The sequence below is a fragment of the Cervus elaphus genome, chromosome 6, assembly GCF_910594005.1.
Source record: "Cervus elaphus chromosome 6, mCerEla1.1, whole genome shotgun sequence".
NCBI lineage: Eukaryota > Metazoa > Chordata > Mammalia > Artiodactyla > Cervidae > Cervus > Cervus elaphus.
In genome coordinates, this window is record NC_057820.1 from 43,951,242 (window position 1) to 43,965,073 (window position 13,832).

The 13,832-nt window shown below is 38.7% G+C and overlaps 1 protein-coding gene across 3 annotated transcripts in view; it reads right to left on the reverse strand.

The window, feature by feature from the left end:
* CEP135 (centrosomal protein 135) overlaps nucleotides 1-13,832 on the reverse strand; it is a 75,126-nt gene that overhangs the window by 37,825 nt on the left and 23,469 nt on the right. For all 3 annotated transcript variants that reach the window (XM_043906708.1, XM_043906707.1, XM_043906709.1), the window contains 3 exons: nucleotides 10,776-10,999; nucleotides 1,794-1,946; nucleotides 782-934 (listed from right to left, as the gene is read on the reverse strand). In XM_043906708.1, coding sequence (XP_043762643.1) covers nucleotides 782-934; nucleotides 1,794-1,946; nucleotides 10,776-10,999 — 530 coding nt within the window. The remainder of the gene's footprint in view (nucleotides 1-781; nucleotides 935-1,793; nucleotides 1,947-10,775; nucleotides 11,000-13,832) is intronic.

Below are 13,832 nucleotides of genomic sequence, written 5' to 3' on the forward strand. Positions count from 1 at the left end.
CATATGACCTAACAGATGGATCTTGAAAACATTATGCTAAGTTAGAGAAGCCAGACAAAAACAAAAAAACACATACTGAATGGTTCAATTTATATGAAATATCCAGAGTAGGTAAATCTAGAAATGGAATGTAGTGGTTGTCTAGGCCTGAGGAGGATGGGAGATGTTAAGAGTGATTGCTAACCAGTACAAGTTTCTTTTTGACATAATGAACACGCTCTAAAAGTGATTGTGGGGATGGCTGAATAAGTCTGTGGATGTACTAAAAACTAATGAATTATACACTTTAAATGGGTAAATTATATGGTATGTGAATATCTCAATGAAGCTTTTTTTTAAGGGAAAAAAAAAAAAATCTCCCTCCATATGAGGGGCTGCCTATTGAGATCAGAATTGGTTCTTTTCTATAAAGAAAGAGATAATAAATGTTTTAGGCTTTGTGGACCACACAGTTTTTACTGCAATTACTCAGCTCTGCCACTGCAGCACGTAAATAAATGGGCATTCCCACTAGTATTATCAACAATGAAATCTGAATTTCACAATTTTCATATGTCATGAAATGTTCTTCTTTCGATTTTTTTCAATGATTTTAACATGTAAAAACCATTCTTAGCACGTTGGCCATATAAAAACAGTGTTCTGGATTTGGCTCATGGGCCATGGTTTGCCAACTCCTGATCTAGATTCAAAATAGTCATATCACAGGAAAACATAAAAAATAGACCTCCCTTTTCCTCAATAACTTACCTTTTAAAAATAAGTCAATCTAATTACTTACTTTTAACTTGTCTTTTAAAGCTTCCTTTTCTGCCATAATCCTTCTTAAGTCAGATAACGCAAGTTCCTTCTCCTTTTCTATGAGACTGACAGTATTATGGGAGACTGTAGTTTGGGCAGAGTCTTGTCTGAGTGCAGATAATTCTTCCTGAGCCTTAAAGTAGGAAAAGATATAAATTAAAAAACACTGGATATGCTCCCATTTAAAAAAAGGAGAACTAAACATATGCTACTTTTGCTCTCTTCCCGAATGCCACCAAAATGAGAGTAAAAGGATTCAAGCAATAATAGTAATAATTAAAACAAAAAGACAAGAAGATGGAGAGAAGTGCCAACCACAAAATTTTGAAAGCCAAATAGCAGATGGACAACTACTAAAGTAAGCAGACCCAAGAAAGCTGAAATCTAAGCCAACTGCAGGAAAAGCCCACAAAGTAGATCAATATGTACTGCATAATCCCAAAAAAACTCCAAAAGTAAGAAAAGCTCCTTCAACTTGGCCTTTTAACTCACATATCTTTCTCTTCCTCTCAAAATAGCAATAGGATTTCATGGGAGATTGGTATGAGAACAAAGTTTGGTGATAAACACAATGCTTTGCTCAGACTCACTTTGCCTTCTGACAACTGAGGCTTGTAACTGGTTCAACCTAGTGAATTTCCCCTCCCTATCTCTCAAAGCTAAGTCCTTAATATTCAATGTATCCAATTAGTTAGTGCTACCCACTGGAAGATACATATAACCCAACATGATTGAATCCCAAGCAAACACTTGACTCAGAGTCAGGCTAAGACCCATTCAGTAGTTTGAGAAACAGGGAATTATCCCAAAGTGACCTGACCCATAGAGAGGCTAGAAAAGAGGGAAAATAAATATGAAAAAACAATAGAAATCTCTGCTTTGGGCACAGGATGATAGTAGAAACTACAATGAAGGAATATCCCTAAAGTCCATATACTGGATATATACTGGTTCCATTATAGCTAACTGGTGTTACATAATCAATATCTTACTTCATTATATAAGACACTTAGTTTATCTCTTTCTGCTGTCAATAATTTAACATTGGACTGTATATCCACCATGTGCTTTTCAAATCTTTCTAGCATACGCTGAAGTTCGTCTCTTTCTCTTGTGACGAGATGGATATCTGAGTCGCAATCACCCTGAAACATAATTCAAGACAGAAGTTATCATTTCAAGACAATATTATTTCAAGATAATTCAAGACAGAATTATCACCACATGGTTGGCACAAGGATGCTGATGATGAGACTGACTGAAAGATGCTAACAGACAAAAAGAACACAACTTCCTTTAATGTAATTAAGGAACACAATTATTAATCTATAAGGAGAGCAGGAGAGAGAATGCTGGCAATACTGGGGCAAATTTCCAGGCCTTCGAGTTCCCAGCAAGAGACCCAGCTGCCACTGATCCTACTTGATTAGACCCCATCAGATGCTTCAAGTGTCCCCCTCCCCCCGTTGTTTATGCTGCTGTTGTAACTCAAGTATATCCCCAGACCGGAAGCATGCAGTATCTGGGAACATGCAAGGCATGCAAATTTTGAGGTATATCTCAGACCTACTCAATCAGAAACTATGGGGGCAGGGCCCAGTAACTGGTTTATCAAGCCCTCCAAGTGATTCTGATTCATTTGGAGCTGGGAATCACTAGTTCATAGCCCTCTCCACAGGAGGAATCAAGCGGGTATGTGAATACCTGCTAACCTGCTCACCCAGCACAAGTAACTTAACAGCCTAGCACATTCCTCAGTGTTTTCTGAGACTAAATCCAAGATCAATTTCCCAGGCATACCAGCCCCCAACTGTCCCAGCACTAAACCTATGTGAGCTCTATTTTTTCTGCAATCAGATAAATATTTCTACCAGACGGTGTACATTAGGATATTCACTGAATAAGCAAGTACTTCCAACATTCCTAAAACAAAATTATACCTATTATTTCAGTACAACTTAAAAAAAAAATCATTAACTTCATAGTTATTGTAGAAAATAAATATGGTAAATGTACACTTGGGGTCTATGGCATATTAATGTTCAAGTACTATATGCAGAAGCTCCAGATAGTGACAATCTGGTATTTTGCTACATTGGAAAGCATCCTGATCTATGTTATTCAATATCTACTATGCACATACCATGTCCAAAGTACACTTGGTAAATGGTAAATATCCATGAAGTATCCTTCACCTGCCACTTGGAAATAAGTTATCCTCTTGGTTAAGCAAGAAAAGTCAAGGGAAAATAAATGAGATTAGCTATCTGGACACCTTGAAGGACAAAATGTATCTGTATTACAGGATAAAAGCAATTAGGGTGAGGACTTAATTAACATTTAAATAACGATAAAAGAAAACCTATGACCTTAACCATATTTAAATAAAAATATTTTTACAGAAAGGAGGTGGTATGCCTAGATTTTAGAAAAGGGGAGCTCAATGAATAAGGATTTGACAGTCTGTTTTCATTATTATCTAGGTCTCAGCTTAAACACCACTCTCTGTAAGGAGTCCTTCCAGATTCTCCAACCTAATTTAGATCTCCCTCTATATACTCTCATAGCATTCTGAATATTTCCTGTATTCTTTCCTCATTAATACTTACTATAAATGAGATTATAAAGTTATTTTCACAACTGGGTGTTTAACGTGCGTTTATCACTAAAACCAGAGATCAAATTGCCAACATCCACTGGGTCATAGGAAGAGCAAGAGAATTAAAAAAAAAAAAAAAAAGAATCTGCTTCACTGACTGTACTAAAGCCTTTGATTGTATGGATCATATGGATCACAACAAACTGTGGAAAATTCTTAAAGAGATGGGAGTAGCAGAGCACCTTACCTGTCTACTGAGAAACCTGTATGCAGGTCAGGAAGCAATAGTTAGAACTGGACATGGAACAACGGATTGGTTCAAAATTGGGAAAGGAGTACATCAAGTTTGTATATTGTCACCCTGCTTATTTAACTTATATGCTGAGTACATCATGCAAAATACCAGGATGGATGACTCACAAGCTGGAATCAAGACTGCCAGGAGAAATATCAACAACCTCAGATATGCAGATGTTACCATCCTAATAGCAGAAAGTGAAGAGGAACTAAAGAGCCTCTTTATGACGGTGAAAGAGCAAAGTGAAAAAGCTGGCTTAAAACTCAACATTCAATAAACTAAGATCATGGCATCTGGTCCCATCACTTTATAGCAAATAGATGCAGAGAAAGTGGAAAGAGTGAGAGATTTTATTTTCTTGGGCTCCAAAATCACTGTGGATGGTGACTGCAGCCATGAAATTAAAAGATGTTTGCTCCTTGGAAGAAAAGCTATGACAAACCTAGACACAGTACTACAAAGAGAGATATCACTTCGCTGACAAAGGTCTGTATAGTCAAAGCTACAGTTTTCCAATAGTCATGTACAGATGTGAGAGTTGGACCAAAAAGAGGGCTGAGAGCCCAGGAATTGATGTTTTCAAATTGTGATGCTGGAGAAGACTCTTGAGAATCCCTTGGACAGCAAGGAGATCCAACCACTCAATTCTAAAGGAAATCAACCCTGAATAATCATTGGAAGGACTGATGCTGAAGCTGAAGCTCCAATACTTTGGCCACCTGGTGTGAAAAGCAAACTCACTGGAAAAGACCCTGATGCTGGGAAAGTCAGAAGGCAGGAGGAGAAGGGGACGACAGAAGACGAGATGGCTGGATGGCATCACTGACTCAACAGACATGAGTTTGAGAAAGCTCAAGAAGATGGTGAAGGACAGGGAAGCCTGGTGTCCATGGGGCCGCAGAGAGTCAGACGTGACTTACAGACTGAACCACCACCACCACTAAAACGCAAATGCCCTCAGAGATACAGGAGGTCCTTCTCACCACACCTTCAGTACTCAGCATGTAATTCAGTAAAATGAATGAATTCCCCACTTCGCTTAATGTGTCTTGTATGTATGTATGTGTGTTAATAATTCCCTTTTATCACTCCATTTTTCCTAAACACACATGCACACATACACAAACTCATGTACACATACCGACAATGCTAGACTGAGGATAGGAAACAGGTCTTCTTTATCTTGTATCCTGGATGCCACATTCATAGCATGCTCTCAGTACACATCTACTGAATTAAACCTAACTTTCTATCTACACCTGATGTGCTTGGGAGAAGGAAACGGCAACCCACTCCAGTGTTCCTGCCTGGAGAATCCCAGGGACGGAGAAGCCTGGTGGGCTGCTATCTATGGGGTTGCGCAGGGTTGGACACGACTGAAGTGACTTAGCAGCAGCAGCAGATGTGCTTTAAACCAGCAAATAATAAAGAAATAAAACATTTACTAGGAATTAGATGTTATGTTGGACCCTTATACAATGATGTCATGTAATCTTCATAAGAGGTTGTAGATACATTCCTCACTTTGCAAATGAGGAAGCCAGGGCTCCATGAGTTAGGTAACTTGTCTAAGGTCATAAAGCCAGTGTCTGGAGTTGAAGCTTCTAATAAGGTTTCAACTCCAAAGCATTTCCCATTACACTATACCCAAAACTCACATTTGGAAATCTGGTAAGTACAATGTCAAAGAGACCAGTGCTGTCCCTACACAGACAACAGAGAACGATAACCCTATATGCAAAACAGAAAAAGAGACACAGGTGTACAGAACAGACTTTGGGACTCTGAGGGAGAAGGCGAGGGTGGGATGTTCTGAAAGAACAGCATTGAAACAAGTATCCTATCAAGGGTGAAACAGATCACCAGCCCAGGTTGGATGCATAAGACAAGTGCTCAGGGCTGGTGCAATGGGAAGACCCAGAGGGATGGGATGGAGAGGGAGGCAGAAGGGGGGATCGGGATGGGGAACACATGTAAATCCATGACTGATTCATGTCAATGTATGGCAAAAACCACTACAATAATGTAAAGTAATTAGCCTCCAACTAATAAAAATAAATGAAAAAAAATTACCGATACAAAAAAATGTCAATATTTTTTCTGAGTTGCAGCAATCTCAGGAAACTCTGCCCAACAATTTGCTATAAAAAGCAGGGGTTGAAAACACAGCCTGTACCAAATCGAGCTTGAGAGAGGTCTATGCTGTCTGCCAACAACTGTTTCTAAACAAGTTTAAAACACCCAGTTTTAGGCTGGAATTTACTCCTTAGTTCACAGCACTCACAACTGTCTTACACTCCACCCATTTCACTCATGTACATCACCCATTATTCCCTACCACGCCTGAAATTTACTACTGGGACTCTAAAATGCTACCAAGGTCCCAACTTTCTAAACTTTACAAAATGAATCATGTCAGGTATCATTAGAACATTTCAAGAAATTAAATAAGATGAAGGGGGGAAGGACCCTCCTAATTTTACCAGTACCTTACCCGTATCTCAACTTGCCTTTCAACCATGAATTCACACCAAGCAAACAAATCCAATATTTAAAAGTATTGGGACACTTACCCACTCAGTTCTACTTAATAAGTTGATTAAACTAATCAACATTTTTGAAGAAGACTGTCCCACACAATGAAGGTGATCAATTCAGTGATTTCTTTTTCTTGATTCCTAAGTATATACAGAGCTTCAAAAACAACTCAGAACACATAAATTAACTTAACTGTATGTTCCCACCAATTCATTGTGCTCTTATCAGATAACAAAGCACAGTGGTTAAACTAACACTCTAAATCAAATTCAGCCACGAGCCAATGAGGTTAAAAAACAGTCTAATCAGAAAATGTCTCAAAACCATCTGGCAGTAGGCAGAAGATCTTCAACAAAAAGTTGACAGAGTTGGTAAATGCAGCCAAGTCTAAAATCAAATGTCCTGAGTTTTAATGACTGTACTTCCAACTTCTCTAATTTATCCAGTATGTAGATAATGTGAGGGTCATAGAAGCCTCCAGGAATCCACTAACTCCAACGTTTAAAAGAAAGAAGAATCTGGACACTATAAAAGCAGTGCTAGGGGAAGGTTCATAGCATTACAGGCTTACCTCAAGAAACAAGAAAAAAGTCAAATAAATAACCTAACTCTACACCTAAAGCAACCAGAGAAGGAAGAAATGAAGAACCCCAGGGTTAGTAGAAGGAAAGAAATCTTAAAAATTAAGGCAGAAATAAATGCAAAAGAAACTAAAGAGACCATAGCAAAAGTCAACAAAGCTAAAAGCTGGTTTTTTGAAAAGGTAAACAAAATTGACAAACCATTAGCCAGACTCATCAAGAAACAAAGGAAGAAGAACCAAATCAACAAAGTTAGAAATGAAAATGGAGAGATCACAACAGACAACACTGAAATACAAAGGATCATAAGAGACTACTACCAGCAGCTCTATGCCAATAAAATGGACAACTTGGAAGAAATGGACAAATTCTTAGAAAAGTATAACTTTCCAAAACTGAACCAGGAAGAAATAGAAGATCTTAACAGAGCCATCACAAGCACAGAAATCGAAACTGTAATCAGAAATCTGCCAGCAAACAAAAGCCCAGGACCAGATGGCTTCACAGCTGAATATTACCAAAAATGTACAGAAGAGCTAACACCTATCTTATTCAAACTCTTCCAGAAAATTGCAGAAGAAGGCAAACTTCCAAACTCATTCTATGAGGCCACCATCACCCTAATTCCAAAACCAGACAAAGATGTCACAAAAAAAGAAAACTACAGGCCAATATCACTGATGAACATAGATGCAAAAATCCTTAACAAAATTCTAGCAAACAGAATCCACCAGCATATTAAAAAGATCATACATCATGACCAAGTGTGTTTATCCCAGGAATGCAAGTATTCTTTAATATCTGCAAATCAATCAATGTAATACACCACATTAACAAATTGAAAGATAAAAACCATATGATTATCTCAATAGATGCAGAAAAAGCCTTTGACAAAATTCAACATCCATTTATGATAAAAATTCTCCAAAAAGCAGGAATAGAAGGAACATACCTCAACATAATAATAAAAGCTACATATGACAAACCCACAGCAAACATTATCCTCAATGGTGAAAATTGAAAGCATTTCCCTTAAAGTCAGGAACAAGACAAGGGTGCCCACTCTCACCATTACTATTCAATATAGTTTTGGAAGTGTTGGCCACAGCAATCAGAGCAGAAAAAGAAATAAAAGCAATCCAGATAGTAAAAGAAGAAGTAAAACTCTCACTGTTTGCAGATGACATGATCCTCTACATAGAAAACCCTAAAGACTCTACCAGAAAATTATTAGAGCTAATCAATAAATACAGTAATGTTGCAGGATATAAAATTAACACACAGAAATCCCTTGCATTCCTATACACTACCAATGAGAAAACAGAAAGAGAAATTAAGGAAACAATACCACTCACCATTGCAACAAAAGGAATAAAATACATAGGAGTATATCTGCCTAAAGAAACGAAAGACCTATATATAGAAAACTATAAAACACCAATGAAAGAAATCAAAGAGAACACAAACAGATGGAGAAATATACCGTGTTCATGGATTGGAAGAATCAATATTGTGAAAATGAGTATACTACCCCAAAGCAATCTATTGATTCAATGCAATCCCTATCAAGCTACCAATGGTATTTTTCACAGAACTAGAACAAATAATTTCACAATTTGTATGGAAATTCAAAAAACCTCGAATAGCCAAAGCAATCTTGAGAAAGAAGAATGGAACTGGAGGAATCAACCTGCCTGACTTCAGACTCTACTACAAAGCCAGAGTCATCAAGACACTATGGTACTGGCACAAACAGAAATATAGATCAATGGAACAAAATAGAAAGCCCAGAGATGAATATCCACATACCTATGGACACCTTATCTTTGACAAAGGAGGCAAGGGTATACAATGGAAAAAAGACAACCTCTTTAACAAGTGGTGCTGGGAAAACTGGTCAACCACTTGTAAAAGAATGAAACTAGAACACTTTCTAACACCATACACAAAAATAAACTCAAAATGGATTAAAGATCTAAATGTAAGATCAGAAACTATAAAACTCCTAGAGGAGAACTAGGCAAAACACTCTCTGATATAAATCACAGCAAGATCCTTTATGACCCACCTCCCAGAATATTGGAAATAAAAGCAAAAATAAACAAATGGGACCTAATTAAACTTAAAAGCTTTTGCACAACAAAGGAAACTATAAGCAAAGTGAAAAGACACACTTCAGAATGGGAGAAAATAATAGCAAATGAAGAAACAGACAAAGGATTAATCTCAAAAATACACAAGCAACTCCTGCAGCTCAATTCCAGAAAAATAAATGACCCAATCAAAAAATGGGCCAAAGATCTAAACAGACATTTCTCCAAAGAAGACATACAGATGGCTAACAAACACATGAAAAGATGCTCAACATCACTCATTATCAGAGAAATGCAAATCAAAACTTCAATGAGGTACACGCCAGTCAGAATGGCTGCTATCCAAAAGGGGTACATGCCAGTCAGAATGGCTGCTATCCAAAAGTCTACAAGCAATAAATGCTGGAGAGGGTGTGGAGAAAAGGGAACCCTCTTACACTGTTGGTGGGAATGCAAACTAGTACAGCCACTATGGAGAACAGTGTGGAGATTCCTTAAAAAACTGGAAATAGAACTGCCATATGACCCAGCAATCCCACTTCTGGGCATACACACCGAGGAAACCAGATCTGAAAGAGACACGTGCACCCCAATGTTCATCGCAGCACTGTTTATAATAGCCAGGACATGGAAGCAACCTAGATGCCCATCAGCAGATGAATGGATAAGAAAGCTATGGTACATATATACAATGGAATATTACTCAGCCATTAAAAAGAATACATTTGAATCAGTTCTAATGAGATGGATGAAACTGGAGCCCATTATACAGAGTGAAGTAAGCCAGAAAGATAAAGACCAATACAGTATACTAATGCATATATATGGAATTTACAAAGATGGTAACGATATGCAGGACAGAAAAAGAGACACCGATGTGTAGAACAGACTTTTGGACTCTAAGGGAGAAGGCGAGGGTGGGATGATCTGAGAGAACAGCACTGAAACATGTATATTATCAAGTGTGAAACAGATTGCAAGCCAAGGTTGGATGCATGAGACAAGTGCTCAGGGCTGGTATACTGTGATGACCCAGAGGGACGGGATGGGGAGGGAGGTGGGAGGGGAGATCAGGATGGGGAACACATGTAAATCCATGGCTGATTCACGTCAATGTATGGCAAAAACCACTACAATATTGTAAAGTAATTAGCCTCCAACTAATAAAAATAAATGAAAAAAGAAAGAAAGAAAAATCTAAATAACCCAAATGATAGTCATAAAATTTTGAAAATAATTAAGACCTAAAATGAGGACATGTTTTTATTCATCATCGTTAACCTTATACATCTTTAGACCATCAAGTGCAAACGTGACTGGACAAAGGGGATGATCTGTCCAGTGCTCACTGCCATTTTTGACCCCTTCCTGTTGCAGTTATCATAGAAGATGCCTGGTCTGTACAATGTGGCCTGCCTTTCTGACTGGTCCAAGGATGGGAATGGCCTGAAGCCACGTAGCCTGCCATGAAGACAAAGCCATTCTACTTAAAGAGAGAAAATGCAGATGATACCAAAAGTAAAGATTAGAAAGAGAGGAAGTGTCCAGCAGCATGAGTTCCTGGATCCAGTTTCTAGAAGCTCAGATGCCCCTGCACTCTTCCCAGATATATAATGAGCTATTCAATCTCCCTTAATTTCCAGCAATCAGTACCTTACACTTTGTTCTTAAGTAGTTTTCCTAATTACAGCAGTGTTCCTAAAGTCACAGACTACAAAAAGGTCACAGAAGACTACAAAAATGAAATTAAGAAAGACTTCTTAAAAATAAGTATGAATAACATTACATTATTACAATAATAAACCAAAAGTTTGCTCATAAAGCTCTTTTTTGCCTTATCAAACACTCTCACAAAGAGATATTACCTTTTCTAGTGTTTTAAATACTGGAATTTTTTCACATGTAGAATGACTTCTAGAGCAAGATCTTCGCTGTACTATATGCTGGAGCTTTTCTAGTTCTTTCTTATAAAAATCTCGTTCATCTTCTATACCTTTCAGAAACGTATCTAAACGAGAAGGTGACTTGTCTCGTCGTTTTATTCCGTGTTCTAGTCTCATCCTCTCAATTTCCACAGTAAGTTCTCTTTCTGCAAATTAAAGCAATAAAATCTTAAAACAATGTTGCATATAAAATGTATAATCAGCCAAATAAACTATAACAATAATTTTTACAATGAAAGCTACTAAAAATCATTAGCTGTTTTGCATATCACCTACAACTGCCAAATATCAAAGAGGTAAATGCTGAAAGGAAAAGATTAAAAAAAAAATATTAAAAGTTTAAATAAAATCCAATAAGTCAAGTCCTGCTTTTGTCATATACAAGTCTGGGTACTATTCAGTACTACACAGTGAACAATAAATTACCACATGGTACTTACTCTCTGATGACCTGAAAATGCACTAAAAGAAAATTTACCTGTTAAAACTGGTTATGATATGCGTGACTTTAACACGAAGCTTAAATTTAACATAGTATACACAGAACAACTAGTCTTTCCTCACACAAGCACAATTATTAACTTTTACCATAGAAATGACATTTTCAGGAGTCAAAAGTAGCCTGTGCATGCATGCATGCTAAGTCGCTTCAGTCGTGTCTGACTCTAGGCGACCCCATGGTCTGTATGTAGCCCACCAGGCTCCTCTGTCCACGGGATTCTCCAGGCAAGAATCCTGGAGTGGGTAGCCATGCCCTCCTCCAGGGGATCTTACCAACCCAGGGATGGAACCCCCATCATTCACGTCTCCTGCACTGGCAGGCAGGTACTTCACCTCTAGGACCACCTGGGAAGCCAAAATTTGCCTAATATTGGCAATTTTGTATAGTTCAATCTAATTTAACTGATGTTCTTTACAATTCAAAAGCATGAAGTGATTTTCAAGACATATTCCAATTCACTTACCATCTTCTTTCATTCATTTGACAGATAATTATTGAGCATTTACTGTAGGTCCAGCATGAGCTAAGAATACAGTATGAAAAACATGTCCAAAGTCAAATAATTATTCTAATTGTAGCAGGACAAGAGTCACAAAAGAACAGTATGCAATACAATCCAGAGGATGAACAGCAGAATTCATTCTAAGGGGTGACCAGAGAGGTTAATAAAGCAAGAAAGCTGAAGGAATGGGCAAATGCCTTAAACGGTAAGTCAAATAAACTGACGAATGAAAAGTGTCCACTGTATTTAGCACAATGGAGGTGACTGGTGACCTTAACGAGAGCAGTTGTACTGGTGAAGTAGAGGACAGAAGCAAACTGGAGTGGACTGAGGTGCTAAATGAAGAAGGAAATGGCAACCCACCCCAGTATTCTTGCCTGGAGAATTCCGTGGACAGAGAAGCCTGGTGGGCTGCTGCCTATGGGGTCACACAGAGTCAGACATGACTGAAGCAACTTAGCAGCAGTAGAGGTGCTAAAGGACAGAAGGTGATCAAGCAGAAAAGCAGGGATGAATGACTCTTCAAGATGTAAAAGCTATAATGAGGAGGAAAGAGTAGCTAGATAGGGATGGGCCACAGTTTTTGCTTTAGAATGGGAAAAGGGAAAAGCATGTTTGAATACCATTGGGGAAAAAACAGTACAAAGGCTACCGTTATCAAAAAGAGATAATATGTAGCATTTTAGAGTGAGACAGAATGGGACCTAGAGAACAGATGGAGGCAGTGGCCTATCATAAAAGCCAAATGGCCCCACTCTAACAGGGAAGATAAGGATGGACAGGTTCAAGAGCTGGGGACAGGAAACGTGGAATGCCTCCCTGATGGCTTCTGTTCTTATAGAAAAACTGGAGGTAAGATCATCTACTCAGAATGGGTTTACTGAGAATGAAAAACACTTGAACATGTTCCCGGAGAATGGGAGGAGATCAAGCAGTAAGGAATATAGAGTAAGATCTCCATACCTCACTGAAGGGGGCGCTGTGGTTCGGGGCCATGTAACTTCTAGTGCTATTGCTACTGTCTGGGGCACACGCTTGCTCCTAGGAAGAAAATTTATGACCAACCTAGACAGCATATTAAAAAGCAGAGACATTACTTTGCCAACAAAGGTCCATTTAGTCAAAGCTATGGCTTTTCCAGTAGTTATGTATGGGTGTGAGAGTTGGACTAAAAAGAAAGCTGAGTGCTGAAGAATTGATGCTTTTGAACTGTGGTGTTGGAGAAGACTCTTGAGAGTCCCTTGGACTGCAAGGAGATCCAACCAGTCCATCCTAAAGGAGATCGGTCCTGGGTGTTCATTGGAAGGACTGATGCTGAAGCTGGCCTTCTTTGGCCACTTGATGCGAAGAACTGACTAATTGGAAAAGACCCTGATGCTGGGAAAGACTGAAGGCAGGAGAAGAAGGGGACGACAGAGGATGAGATGGCTGGATGGCACCACTGACTCAATGGACATGAGTTTGAGTAAACTCTGGGAGGTGGAGTGGACAGGGAAGCCTGGCGTGCTGCAGTCCATGGGGTCGCAAAGAGTAGGCTACGACTGAGTGACTGAACTGAACTCAACTGGGGCACAGGCAAGCAGCGCTTAGCTGCTCACATGTAAATGTTTTAGCTGATCTACGGCTGGATTTTGGGTAGGAGGATGCATTCAAAACACAAAGAAACAAGAGAGTTTCAGGTATCTGAAAGATTATGCTAAAACGGCAAGATAGAGATAGCATGAAAGGAAGTAAAATTGCAAACTTTCATATGTAGGCCTAAGCACTTTAACAATATATGAACTCATTTAATCCTCATAACAACCTTTTGGGTTAGGTGCCATCTTAACCACAGAGATAGGGAAGCTGAAGCAACATTAAGGAACATGCTGCTTAACAGCTGGTTAAGCAGACAAGGGGTCAGATAGATTATCCCCATGGACGCTGAGAAGCCTAGGGTACAGCATCTTCTTAAAACAGCACGCTGGCTTTCCTT